Source organism: Pseudoliparis swirei, chromosome 7, assembly GCF_029220125.1.
Source record: "Pseudoliparis swirei isolate HS2019 ecotype Mariana Trench chromosome 7, NWPU_hadal_v1, whole genome shotgun sequence".
Classification (NCBI taxonomy): Eukaryota; Metazoa; Chordata; class Actinopteri; order Perciformes; family Liparidae; genus Pseudoliparis; species Pseudoliparis swirei.
In genome coordinates, this window is record NC_079394.1 from 24,245,337 (window position 1) to 24,259,049 (window position 13,713).

Sequence of the window (13,713 nt, forward strand, 5' to 3'; positions counted from 1 at the left end):
GCACCCGGACCAGAGAGAGGGGGGGGGGGGCCTTCCTGCCCTTTGGAAAGCGGAGTTAGCACCAGGGTGGGGGGGCAGGGACAGGCAGGGTAAAGCCCGCTTCAGAGGGGACGGGCTGGTCGGGCTGACGGCACTCTATCGCCACTGTTGTAGTGAGAGAAAAGTTGTGCTGACGGAGGGGATCTGGGCAGGGAGAGGGGTGCAGAGAAAAAACGGGGGGGGGGGGGTTAAGTACCCCGAGATGAAGCAGGTGAGTCTTTCTCAAAGGAGTAAGTTGATTTGTTTGATCTGTTGGTAGTTTTGCGCTCATTTCTCAGACAAAGAAGGGTGACCTTTTAATCATGTGACAACCCAAAGCCTAAACAGGTGAAACGCGAAACATTTACGGCCTCAAATGCGTCCATCGGTCCTCGGCTGAGTCTCTCCTGTAACCCCCTGCACAGATCAATCACCCAGGAGGGGGAAGCATTCGTTGGGATATGGAAAACCAAAATAGAAATCTTTTAATGTTGTGGTTGAATTGTGGAGCAAAGGGTCAGAGTCACCACATCTTAACTATCGGCCATCACATGAAGGAAGAGGGCAAACTAGCTTCTTTTCAAATTGGGGCATCTTCTTCTTCTTCTTCTTCTCTGAAAGCTGCTGAAATGGGAGAGAAACAGACGTATTCCCACATGATGGAAGTGGTCCAGCGTCTCGTGTTTGGACTGTCCTGGCATTTACACAGTTGTGTAGTAAAAACCCCAAATTGTAGGAGAGTGTGGCTCCAAAAAACACTCAGAACATAATTATATATAATTATATTATTAGTTGTCATTTTGCGTTGTCGTAGTCCCGTTTATGGAAAAATGCCAAGAATGCAACAAGAAGATACAGTATGTCATATATATATATATATATATATATATATATATGTGTGTGAGTCTGTGTGTGTGTGTGCTAATGGCACTCTTCTTCTGAAGTGCTGTGTGTAAACATTTGGTCAAACCGAGGGGGGGATTTACTTAAGGGGGGCTGGGCCCCTTGTAGTAATTGCAGAGGAGAGGGGTCCGAAATGTGAATGGTTGTCTGAGTGACATCTGAACGCGGTGATGTCATGAAAATGGGGGGGGGGGGGATAGACGGGAGGAGGAGGAGAAATATTTAAAGTATCGTAGTTTATTTTTTCACTTATGGACAGTGTACAGAGTATGCGGTGCTGCACTAAAAACATCACTTGTTTTATAATAAATAAACATACAAACACAAAGACACGGGGGGGAGAGAGCGAGAGAGAGGAAGAGAGAGAAGAGAGAGAGAGAAGAGAGAGAGAAAGGGTCACAGCTTTCCAGACGAGAAAAGCATTTTTTTATTGTTATTTTTTTTGGGACCACATGTTTCCCCTTTTCTTAAACCAGAAAGTGCCAGATAACTGACTGCTTGTTTGCTTGTTTGTTTATTTGCTTGTTTGCTTATTTGTTTGTTTGTTTGTTTTCGTGAAGGACAAAAAGAATAAGTGAAGATCAAACACAAGAGTGAGAGTAACATGGCGGTATATAACCGGGGAGTTCTGTTGGATGGATTTCTGTGAGAGGACAGAGAAAACGCTGAAATCCTCCTCAGTGGCTCCCCCCCTCCTCCTCCTCCCAACTCTCTCCGACCATATCAGGTGACAGACGCCAAGAGTCACCTTCAACCACCAAAATAAAACCATCAGAGGAGGCGAGGGAGAAGAAGAATAACGAGGGCTGGTCGAGACAAACGCCTGAGAATCAAGACGATATTCAACTTGCTGGTAGAAATGTGGCGAAACACAGATATATTGACTCAAGGGGTTCAAGCCATCGGGTAGGACTTGGATGAACCAGTTCTCGGTGCCTCCAGCCTGCAGGGCGGATTAAGGGGACCCCCCCCACCCCCTCCACCCCCACCCACGACTGAGGACCCTGACGGCCGTTTTCTTTTCCGACTGTTGGATACAACACGTGTGGCTATATGGGTACATGTACATGACACATAAACGCTCAAAAGTAGAAAATGTATAAAGCTAAATAATATATTCATATATTTATACATTATGCATTCACGAATGCACTTGCATTGATGGAGGTAGATAGCAGAGATTCAGAGGTTAGAAAAAACAACAACAAGGTATATAGATGCTGCTGTGCGTTGGCGGAGGATAAGTACACAACGTGGCTGTAAAGATTTAAATGCGAGTGTGTCGGTGTGCTTAGTTAATAGTGTGTACAGTGCAGAGTGTGAGGTGAGGGGGAGGGAGGGGGCAGGATGCTGCTGATCTCCTTGAGTTTACCCGTCCAGGAATCTGGATCGGAAGGGGTTGTGTTGGCGGGTGGGGGTGTGCGGGTCGTCTCGTGGTCGTTTTACACGAAGAGCACAGAGTAGGGGGGACACCGGCAGCCCTCGGAGGACGACTCCCGCACCCAGGAGCCGTGACAGCCCGGCACCGCCGCCGCCGCCCAGAAGGTTCTGGGAAGAGAGGCCCGGGGCGAGTTAGTGACATTAGTTACATCGCAGTACCGGAGTTACTCGCTGAGGTCGCCATGGGTTCACCTGGTGCTCTCCAGGCCGTCGCCTCCACAGCGGTCAGACTTGGACATGGCGGCGCTCTGACACTCGGCACAGACCAGCCGCTCTCTCACCAGCTGAGCGCTCCACAACTTGAGCTTACAGGCCGCGCTGGCCTGCTTCAACCGCAGGTACACACAGTAGCTGCAGGAGGGAGGGAGGGAGGGAGGGGGGAGGGACAGGGAAAGTGTCAACAGTCATTTGCAGACAATTGAAATTTGATTGTCATATTTGAAAACAACAACAAAAAATATGTCGGGGTCAAAGGGTCAAATCGCACAATTGGGCTCAGAAAGCGATAATACTGGAGAACAGAGCAGGTGCTCCGTAGCCAAGGAGCAAGACATCTGCTAATGTGTTATTTGGATTGAGCGTCAGGTCTTCACTTTTGGACTAAACAGGATCATGGGAAACGTCCGGTTGAAGGCCCGACGGGCCCAAGAGTAACAGAAAAAGAATTGAAAAACAATCCGACGTGTCTCGATCGTGGTGTCCCCGCCGCGCCAGACAAAAGAGAAAAGGAAAAACTTCCCGATAACAGATGTGTTCCATCTTGAAGGCGACCGGGTCGGTGTCACGGTCACCTGCTGCGATACCCGGGTGTCAACATGTGATGATCTCTAGCTGTCACTCTGAACTCTGTATTTGGTCTCAGATTCAGTCCAAACAACCATCGGCAGTGGGGGGTTCGTCAAAGAAAAGTGTTTTTTTCATTATTATTATCTATGATTCTTAAAGACTTTGTCCAACAGTAACACTGGGAAAGGTCTTTTAAAGGTTTTTTTTAAAGCTCTTGCTCCATTATTATTCAGCAGTGATTTGATGCTTTGGAGGCAAACACAAACCGAGCAAAGACACACTGGAAGATCATCAATTAATTGCTTGACTGTTTTTCCTTCAGCAATTTTCATTCGTATACATCTTTGAGATTATTTTTAAATTATGCTGAATCGTCACCTATGAGGGGATCGTTTTTCTCTCTCCAGTCTTTAACTTGTTTGTGCTGCAGATCCTCAAATAGATCATCATAAATCCCTCATGCCACGAAAATACTATCCTAAACAAAAAAAAACGACCAATGAGAATGAGAGAGGTGTGAGTTGTCCCGCCCCGAACAGGTGTGGCCAAGGGGGATGCAGGAAGGTGTCGGTCGGCACACGTCCCCTGAGAGGAGGGCTGTTGAAGACACCTGCGTGGCGGTTCAGAGGATCTACAGTCAGAACTACTCAACAGCCTCCTGGAACCACTGTAGAGGAGATCCAGGAGACGACCGCCGATCGGAATTTCCGTCTCGTTTTAACCCCTCGTCCCCGGGGTCATCCGCACAGACATCTGGTGCCCCTCCTGATAGCCGACGATGACATTTATGAGTAATGCGCTTCCAATTCCCCCCCAAAATGCTTTGTGTTCCAGCCAAAACAAAGGTATCCCATGTCTATTTTAATCAGCGTGAAAGGCTCAAAAACCAGCAGTGATTTTATTCCCTACGCGGCCTCTTGATTATTCCAGCTCACCCCCCCCCCCCCCCCCCCCTACATCTGCAATCAGCTCCGATCAAAGACGGCGGTCCATGCGGCCTTATCAGCGAAAGGTCAGCGGACGCCGTTCATGTTGCGGCTCCACGTGCGCACGGCGACCTTGGAGCTCGGCCTGCGCTCGCTAATCTTTCGGAGAACAAAGTTGATCCCCAAGTGACCTTTGAAGCCGAGTCAAAACTGAGGGAACAAAACTGATATGGACCTGATGTTGAGAAGCGGCCTTGAAGCGCACTGTCGGTTATATTTGTAGTTTGAGGAGGAGTCGTGCTTTCAGATATTGAAACGGAGCTCTATCGTCGCTGTAATCTAAATGTCTGTTTTAGGCTCATTCTAAGCTCCAGCCATTACACCTGCAATTAGCCCCCCTCCCTGCATCAACATCACATGAAAGAACGGCGTGGGGCCCGGCGGGGTCAGCACAGGGAGCGGCCTGTTGTTTGTTTGCAGTCTGATAATGGAGGCCTTTACCTGGCCTTCTCCTCCTTCATCAGCATGTGTGGTCGCCTCCAAGGGTCCTTGAAGTTCCTCTTGAAAGAATCCGGCAGGATCTTTGCCACTTCTAGAGGTCGAGCGGACGATGTATAAAAAATAAAAAACAGATTACAGAAAGGTCAGCGGAGGCATAAACACATCCCACATTACTCATCCCATGGCTGAGAATGAGTCACGCTCACAGTGTGATGGTTTGGTGTTCCTGGGAACGGAGTGAGTCAACGGCGAAGAGCAGAAGAAGAAGCGTCTGGGACGATGCAGCTGGAGATGGAGCCCGTTTCTGACAGTAAGAAGCTTCAGACAGATGGTCGCCCGGAGAACAATGAGACCCCGAGTTGATATGTATGAGCGCTCAGCAGAAAGAGGTCAGCGGTCTCACCTTTCGCCGTGCCGCATATGGCGTTGTTCCCGAAGCATCCCCGCCGCTGTTTGAGGTCGGGACAGGGCGCGCCTCCGTTCCTGGGGGGGACGGACACTTGGCGACTCCGCTCCGTGCTGCCGACTCCGCACGGGGACGTGCACGGCGACCAGGGGCCCCAGGAGCCCGCCACGCAGTCAATGGCTGCTGGCGGGGGGGGGGGGGGGGGGGGGGGCGAGAGAGAGAGAGAGAAATCAGCTGTGAGTCTTATTGGACGCATCAATCTGACACCTGGGCTTTGGGCATCAGTAAACAGCCTGTTGTCACGCTACCAATCCAGAGATTCGAGTCAGTTTTCTATCTGTGTCGTTGCATCTTTATGACATATTATTGAGAAATTGTGAGAAAATACAAGAAGAGAGGACGTGGAGCCTCTTGTGGGTTTAAGTTGCTTTCGGGTTTCCTCAGAGTTACGTACAAAGAAGGTCGAGTGCATTTTGGGAAAGGTGAGTTTGTTTGATTCCGGGAAGAGTAACGGGCAACAGGGCAGAAAAGAAAGAACAAGTTATCTCTCCAGCTGTCAACGAAATGTCCTAATTCTAAAATAATCAAATGATGAACTGATCTTCACCCCTGGAGTTGCAAACGTCCGCCGCCCTCTAGCCTCTGCTGCCTCACGGCTGTGAGAGTGTGAGCTGCACACACCCAGATATGGAGTTACATAATATTGCGCTGAGGCATTTGCTCAGGTTGGTGGGCGGGAAAACGAGTGGCGGGGGTCATTACAGCAAGCCTGCCCCAGACTCAGGAAGTCTGTGACCCCGGGGTCACATGTGTGGGGCCATTTAAATAAAGACGCTAATTGTTTGTATCCTGTCCTCTCCCCGTGGTTTCCCTCTGCCATACATTCAAACACACAAGCAGCCACACAAACACAGCAGCAGCCACACAAACACACAATCAGGCCCCTCGCTCGCTAGGCTGATTCAGCCAATTACATCGGGCCGAGAGGAAGCTCTATTAGTTCGATGGCCGCTCTGATCAAAGCCCGGAGGCTCCAGCGGTAATCAAGCTCCGTCCCACGCGGACATTTAGCAGCCCTGTTGTTAGGGGGAAGGAAGTAAAAACCCACAGTAAAAACAACCACAGAGGCCCAGCGCTCACACACAAACAAATATGAAGAACTCTTTCTTCAGAAGGCCTCATCAGATCTTCTGATTATTATATTTCCCTAATTGTAGACAGAGAAATACAATGAGAGCCGACGGCTGGAAGCTCTATGGAGGGAGTTCATAAATATACCATAGCTGCATCTAATCCTCCCTCGCCCATCTCATCGAGCCCACTCTCTCTTTATAACGCACACACACACGCTCGCACGCACGCACACACACACACACAACATGCAGCACAATGCTGCAAGTGTGTGTGTGTGTGTGTGAACAGGAGAAAGAGAGAGAGAGAGAAAGAGAGAGAGAGTGCTTTCAAGGTGCCGCCTGTTCGGTTCATTCCCAGGGTCCCGTTGGGGTTTTGAAGGGGGGGGGGGGGGGTCTCGGTGACACAGCCGATCCACAAAGCCACTGTGGAATCTGTGCATTCCTGCACATTAGTGCTGCCCACCTGACACTAGCCTTTCCCAGATCATCACACACACAGACACACAGACACACACACACACACAGACATCGTAAACAATTTCTGTCCGAAAAAAAAACCACCCGCTGGGGCTCATTCTACCCATTCCACCCCTACACACACACACACACACTTGTTATCTCGTCGACCTGTGGGCTTTCTTGACAGAACACGGATCTGACACCGCGACCGTATCAGCTTCCTACTGTTGCCTCCTCCGCCTCTTCTTATCCTCACTGCTCGGCCTTTTCCTTCCCCCCGTCCGCCTCCTGTGACGTGTGTGTGTGTGTGTGTGTGGGGGGGGGGGGGGGGGGGGACACGAGCAAGCAGATCTGGGGTGCAATAAAAACCTGTAGGGTTAGCGAGTTCCCGCGCTCGAGGGGGAAATTATTACCACCTCTGATCCACACACACACACACACACCAACAGGACTGAGGCCCTGTCTGAGAGTTTCAGACCTGTTGACCCCCAAGCCGCCAGAGGTCAGAAGGCAATTACCAGACCGCGGTGGTCCCTGGGCTGTGTTTCTGGTACCACCAGTGCGACAGTCCCGCCACCCACACGCTAACCCTGCCGACAGCCTGACGCAGCCTGACCCCCAGGGCTCACAGTCGCCGCTGTGCCCCCCCGTCCTCCATTGTTGAGGAGAAAGTGCCCCATTGGAAAGCACTCAACCACCTTCTGACCTCTGACCCCTCCCTCGCCCCAGCCCAATACGGGAAGCAAATGGCACACGTTGTCATGTTAGGCTTGTGTAAGTACTCAGAAGTAAGTTTTCCCGTGTCGTATCCGCCACTGACTCCAGATCTGTGTTCTCTCTTCTTCTGGAGGCTCTATTTTACATCGTGACCTTTGACACGCTGAAAAACTGATTCTCAGAACCGACTCAACTTTAAGGCCATAAACAAACTTCTTTGCAATTTAACTTTGGACATTTTCAGAGATTTCTTTTCCGCCGCTGCAGTTTGAAAGAGGTAATGTACACAAATTAGGTTTTTAGCAACAATTCAATCGAATCCAACTCAAGTAAATCTCGTCAAACCACAATGACACTGTTCTGATGAAGCTTCTCGAATGTAAAAGTCGTTTACTTGTAATTTAGACGGGAGAAACCCTTTTAGACATTGAAGCCTTATACAGGGTGGTTATATTCAACTCATTATGAGATCAATATCAGTTGGTTTTAAGGAGTTTATGGCAGTATGGCTTCTTTTTTCCCCCTCTCCCTGGCAGTTGGCAGAGCTTCAGACAAATGTCAATTAAACAAACCAAAACACTCAATGCGTATCCAACATCAGCACTTTTATCTCCTCACTTGTCGGCCAATCTCCAGTCACACTTGTCACACTGAGATAATGGCGTGTCGGCATTCCTTCCTCTTTCTCTTTCACTCTCCCTGAACTCTGCTTCCATTTTAAGGGGTTCAATAACAAAAGACTTATCAGACCTGCCCGCCCCAATTTGCTTTATCTCCCCCTCTCTTTACCACTTTGTCCTGCGCTCTGCCCCCTTGTTCTTTCTCAACAGCATCCCTCCCACCCCCACGGCCTCTCCCTCAATCTCCTCTCTGATGTGACCCAGATGTCCAGCTGCTCCAGAGGACCACAGCACCCCTCGCACACACACTTCCCTCCGCACATGTACAGAGCTGGGCATCGGTCCCATCAGACAAGCAGGAAAACAAGGGGGAAGCCTGTTATTGGGGGGAGAGGGACACGGGACTGAGCCCTAATAACAGGGTCAGAGCATAAACGGTTCCTGTAAACACCTTGAAGAGAGCAGCCAAGCGAAGCGGCTCGTTTAAAGGAGTCGGTATACAAACACAGCTGAGACTGATTTTCTGTTCCAGAGTTGCACAACCGGAAAGAAAAAAAAGGTGTCAGCCGAGCATGGCCTCGCAACACTTGTGTTCCACCGTAACGATCACAACTGAAGGCACGCAGGCACGGACAGATTCACAACGCCGACTCCACTTATCAAACAACTGTATCACAAAAGAAGAAGAAAAAAGATCAACAACGTGATCGCAATTCTCAAGGGACATGAATGTGTGTAAACAAGTTTTTTAGCGCTAATCCATCTAATAAATTGCTGAGAAACACATTTCACTCATAAACCATGAAACGTCAACCTCTCGGTGGCTTCAGAGGGACATTTCTTTTGCCATAGGGTTCATCCTCTGGGGATTGTCCATCTCATAGCTGCTGAGATGTTTCAGGTCCAAGTGAATCGATGGAGCAACACTGTGGTTCATAGAGCGGCATGGCAACAAGATGTATTGGTCTCCAAGCAGGCGCTTAAAGGGTTGGTTTGCCTAATTCATCCCTCTTTTCTGCCACAGATTAAGATTATAAAAAATAAAATACATTCAAATGTCTCTGCGATACATTTTCTTTGTAGCTAGTTAAATAATAGGAAAAACGATTGACCTCCATTTAAAAGGGAATACATTCATTTAGTTAAAATACTTTTTTCCCGGTAGATGCCAAATGAAGGGCGTCGAATTAACAACATGGAGCGTCCAGCATGGATGTCAGCTGTTTGTCTGGAAAAACTGCAGCAGCTGGTCCGTTTCAGCGAAAACACCCACCGCCACTCTCAAGAGGTTACAGAAAGAACGTGCGTGTGTGTGTGTGGGAGGGGGGGGGGGTGGGGGGGGCGCAACGGAAGAAGAAACAGGGGAGTGAATGAACGCCGTTGAAGAGAAAGCAAACATCGTGGCATGACAGCGCATCAGGGAGAGGAGGAGAGGAGGAGAGGAGGAGAAGCAGAGGTGCCTGAAGGGGAGACGGATAAAGGAGGGAGGATGGAGGAGGGAGGATGGAGGAGGGAGGGTGAAGGGTGAGTGGACTTCTGCTGTCTCTGAGTACGCCTTTCCTGCTGAAGTGAGAACTACCAGGCGCCACAGTAAAGGGGAGGAGCTCCATCCTCCCGTGGGCCGGTTTCCTCTCTGCAGTGTGAAGAGGAACGAGCCATTAGAGATCCCCTGTAGGGCTGACATGAAACTAATGTCCTCCTGGAACAAGAGACGACTCCCACCTTTCGGTAAACAACCCGTGGCTCCCTGTAATCGCCCCACAGAAAGGTGAAGAATGCTGTCGGGAAATGTCCCACATGTGCCCGACTGAAAAGGCGACATTGAAATAAGCTGCGCTGCAGAAATGCGAATCTTCTCCACCTTTCCCACAATGCATTTCTCTCTGTATTCATCGAGATAATGAGACCAAAGTTTCAATTTCTGCTATTGTCAATTTACTTGCAGGACTCTGGTAGCAGCAGTGAGCTGTCAATCACAAGGTAGCCCGCCCTAAAGCATACTTAGCTTTCTATTTGACTTCAAATTAACCATCATTTACGAAATGAACATCATGATGTTCTGAAGAAAACTTCAAAGTAGAGACATCAAGCTCCTCTTTGATGGAACCAGCTTCCACCTTCAGTCCGGGAGGCAGACACAGTCACCTCGTTTAAGAGTATTAAGACTTTCCTCTTTGACAGAGCTTATAGTGAGGGCTGAATCAGGGTCACCTACTACCAACTATTCATACACTCTGCCGTACTCATTGAATGTGTTGTAACTCCGTACACATGACATCATGTCTTCTGTCTATCCTGGAGACGGGGATCCTCCTCTGTTGCTCTCCTGAAGGTTTCTTCTCTTTTTTCCCCTGAAAGGGTTTTTTCTATTTCTTGGGAGTTTTTCCTGATCCAATGTGAGGTCAAAGGTCAGGGATGTCGTCTGTAATATAACTTAATGTAGATTGTAAAGCCCTCTGAGGCTAATTTGTAATTGTTGATATTGGGCTATGCAAAGTAAACTAAATTGAATCTGGGAAGCAATTTGTTTGCGTTTTTCTTGCTTAAATATGTTTAGCTTGCAGAAATGCTACACTATAGTTTTCCAGTTTCCAGAAGGCCCCATGTAAAAGTCTCGTTCTGCCAGTCTCTCCTCTGACGTCACCCGCGCCACGCTCTTTGCCCGGCTCCAGCTGACACGGCTGAATTATAGACTGTGACAGACAGTACACAGACGGGACTCCTTGATGCGTCGCAGAGCTGCGCGGAGCAGCATCAGATAAGGTCTGGACCCGGGGTAGTGTGTGTGTGGGGGGGGGGGGGGGGGATTCGAGATGGAACGGGAAGCCAAGCCACATGATTGCATAGTGGTTTAGTGGTTATGCAAGCTGGTGGGATGGGGGGGGGGGCTCAAGGTGCCTTTCACAGCATCATCCAGAGCATGCTACACATTCCTAACAGATTGTCACATCTGGAATTACAGATGTCAGGAAACCGACCCGTAACACCACCCACGTCTCATTGGATGAAGAAACACCGATTGTGAGTCAGGCCTGAAATATTAATTTCTGGGTGTAGTTGTATATTAATACTGAAGATCGTTTTCTTCCATTTAAAGTGATCATCTTTGCGGTCCAGATGTTACATTTTATTTTACATCACACATTAAAGCATTGAAACACCAATTAGGTAAAGCTTCATACAAGGCCAGTTCCTTGACGTCAGTTAACTTTTATTTTCTTCTTGAACATAAAAACACTATAATACGATGCCGCTGCTGTTCCGCGGGGATCCAACAGGTGGCTCAGCTGCAGCTGAACAGCGCCTCTATTAAAGTGCGTCACAGCACTTTGGCGCACACTTCATGAGGCAGCCCGTGCACATCACAGCGCAGGCACAACACTCAAAACAAAAAGGGCCCACGTATGTTTACGCTGCACGTGCCCATAACTTTTAAAGGGGCCTCTGAGTGGCAGCACCGAACTCCCCGCAGTTGCTGCGACTCAAGAGCTGGAAGAGCCGTTTCCTCTCCTCAGACACACGCTTTACGCTGTGATCCTGACCATCTTTGGCAGTCTGTTCCCAAGGTGTCCATTGCCTTAATTTCTCCATATATAGCAGCGGGAAGGGAGGAGGAGGAGGGAGGGAGGGAGGGAGGGAGGGTGGGTGGGATAGGGGGGGGGGGGTAATGAGAGGAAAGGGGGATTCTGTGACGTTGCTATACGATCACCCACTCCACTTCCCAAAATTGAAGGATTTTAGGGGCCACGTGGGACAGGGGGGGGCCACACGCGCGCGCGTGTGCATGCACACGCAACCTGCTGTTGAAGAAAAAAAAGAAGAAAAAAAACACCACGGAGAGTAAACGTCACTTAAAAAAACTGGAGACGGACAGCTATGTGCAGTATGTCTCACTGTCTCCATGTCACCTCAACGCCAGCAGCTCTGACTGAACAACAAAGGCGTCACAGATCTGTACGGTGCAGCCCCCCCCCCCCCCCCCATCAAACTTTGAGCTTCCATGCCTCAAAGCGCATCAACTGGACGCGGCACGGCAACTCACCAGATATTTGGCACACGCGCCGGTAGTCCTCGCAGCAGTCCCCGGTCTTCTGGCAGTAGGTGTCGCAGTAGCACGCCGTCTTCCTCTTGCTGTACTCGAAGCAGTCGTTGTCGCGGCCGGTGCAGCAGTTGGGGCTCTGGCGCTCCCCGCAGCCCGCCTCGGCCCGCGGGAAGCAGAACAACGCGACACATCCGCCAACGACGAGCCAACCGAGACGCGCCGAGCTCCATCCACGCGCTCCCATGACGGAAAAACGTGCCCCCAGGGGGGTTCCACCACTTGCTCACGCGCACACACAAAGACGCACACACACTCACACACACTCACTCACAGGCGGTAAGGAACTGAGGTATATATGTTAAGAAGACACTGGTGCTGTTTCTCTAAATGAAAAATAAAAATCCCAGGTGAGTTCGGCTTTGACTCCTTGACGCGGACAACTGACGCGTAAAAGTGGAGCCCGTGTGCGCACCAACGCTCCTCTATCCGTGTGTTGGACACCGCCTACAGCTACTGGCGTACAGTCTCTCTCTGTGCCCCCCCCCCTCCTCCTCCTCCTCTTCCTCCCCCCTTCTCTCTCTCTCCCTCTCTCTCTCTCGTTGCTCAATCTGTTACTCAACAAATGAGTGAGTGATTTCAGAAAGTCTTATTATTCTCTCTGAAGTGTTTCGGTCCTACTGAGAAAATGCAAATGAAGGTGACGTTCAGTTTTTTGGAAAACACCATGCACTCCAAATAAGCTCCACATGGAGGCATCCACGGTGCCTCGCGGCGCTGCTCTGAACCCGGAGCCAACATCTTTTCATGGAATGACAAACAGAAGGAAAAGGTTCCTATACGTCTTTAGTTTAACTTCCAACCAGGAACTCCCGTTCAGCACCACGGACAGCGGCGCGGACGCGAAATGGGTTAATATGAAATAGAAGTGTACATGGAAATAAAAGTCAATCAACAGCTGTGACGAGGTCCCCTTTTTTTAAGCAGCGCAGCAGCAACAACAACAAAAAAAGAAAAAAGGAAAAAAGATCCTCCACTCTTGGCGTATAGGACGTGGAGCATCCACCCTGGACAGGAGAACAATAACATCACTCACCCTTCACTGGGTCGGAGTGAATGGGGGCTTTCGGGGAGAAAGCGAGCATTGGGAGGGAGGGAGGGGGGAGGGAGGGGTCGACTGTAAAAGCTCATCAGGACGAGACAGACACAGGACACTGCTTCATAGACACGTGACAGGTCAACGGCATGAAGAAGTTCTGTGTGCTGCTGCTCAAGAGGTTCACATTGTGTTTGATGCATCCCAGACCTGAAGGTAAGATGCCTTTTTATCTTATTGACTTTTTACCATGTGTGAAACATATACCTCAGGGCAAACATATATACATAATTGAATGCTTCAAAAGGGAAAGGGGGAATTGCTCATCTTTTTACTCAAGGCCGCAATGTGAGGTCACAAGGGGTCACAAACATAAAGAGAGAGACCAAAACATACAACAGGGGTTTTAGAGATCTAACAAATACTGTAAAGATGGGTATTTAGAAGCCTCATAGAGAAAATTAAATAAATAAAATCCAATGGTTTAGTGTCCACCTCTGAGTATTTGTGTTGGGCAAAATAAAGAAGTGAAGCTTTGAATTAAATTCAGTTTAATTAGTATAGCCCGATATCACAAATTCCTAATTCTCCTCAAAGGGCTTTACAATCTGTACACATAGACATCCCTGACCTTTGACCTCGCATCGGATCAGGAAAATCTCCAGAGAA

The 13,713-nt window shown here is 49.3% G+C and overlaps 1 protein-coding gene across 3 annotated transcripts; it reads right to left on the bottom strand.

Moving 5' to 3' along the window:
• Positions 1–1,138: 1,138 nt before the first annotated feature.
• si:dkey-178e17.3 (somatomedin-B and thrombospondin type-1 domain-containing protein) lies at positions 1,139–12,444 on the bottom strand. 3 transcript variants are annotated; one of them, XM_056419605.1, is made up of 5 exons: positions 11,952–12,444; positions 4,978–5,160; positions 4,575–4,665; positions 2,554–2,712; positions 1,139–2,469 (listed from the first exon to the last, which is right to left on the bottom strand). In XM_056419605.1, the coding sequence occupies exons 1-5, from the start codon at positions 12,193–12,195 to the stop codon at positions 2,364–2,366; spliced, it is 783 nt and encodes a 260-aa protein (XP_056275580.1). In that variant the 5' UTR covers positions 12,196–12,444; the 3' UTR covers positions 1,139–2,363. The 3 variants fall into 3 exon arrangements, with proteins under 3 accessions (XP_056275580.1, XP_056275579.1, XP_056275581.1); XM_056419604.1 differs by having other exon boundaries at positions 4,978–5,163; XM_056419606.1 differs by lacking the exon at positions 1,139–2,469 and adding an exon at positions 4,781–4,892 and having other exon boundaries at positions 2,584–2,712; positions 4,978–5,163.
• Between the last annotated feature and the right edge of the window lie 1,269 nt (positions 12,445–13,713).

Bases quoted from the DNA above. Each gene is read 5' to 3' on its own strand.
- si:dkey-178e17.3 (XM_056419604.1), bottom strand. From the start codon at position 12,195: ATGGGAGCGCGTGGATGGAGCTCGGCGCGTCTCGGTTGGCTCGTCGTT. The intron at 4,666-4,977 runs GTGAGACCGCTG...CTCGACCTCTAG, and splicing joins CATATGCGGCACGGCGAAAG to AAGTGGCAAAGATCCTGCCG. The intron at 2,713-4,574 runs GTAAAGGCCTCC...TCCCTCCTGCAG, and splicing joins ATGAAGGAGGAGAAGGCCAG to CTACTGTGTGTACCTGCGGT.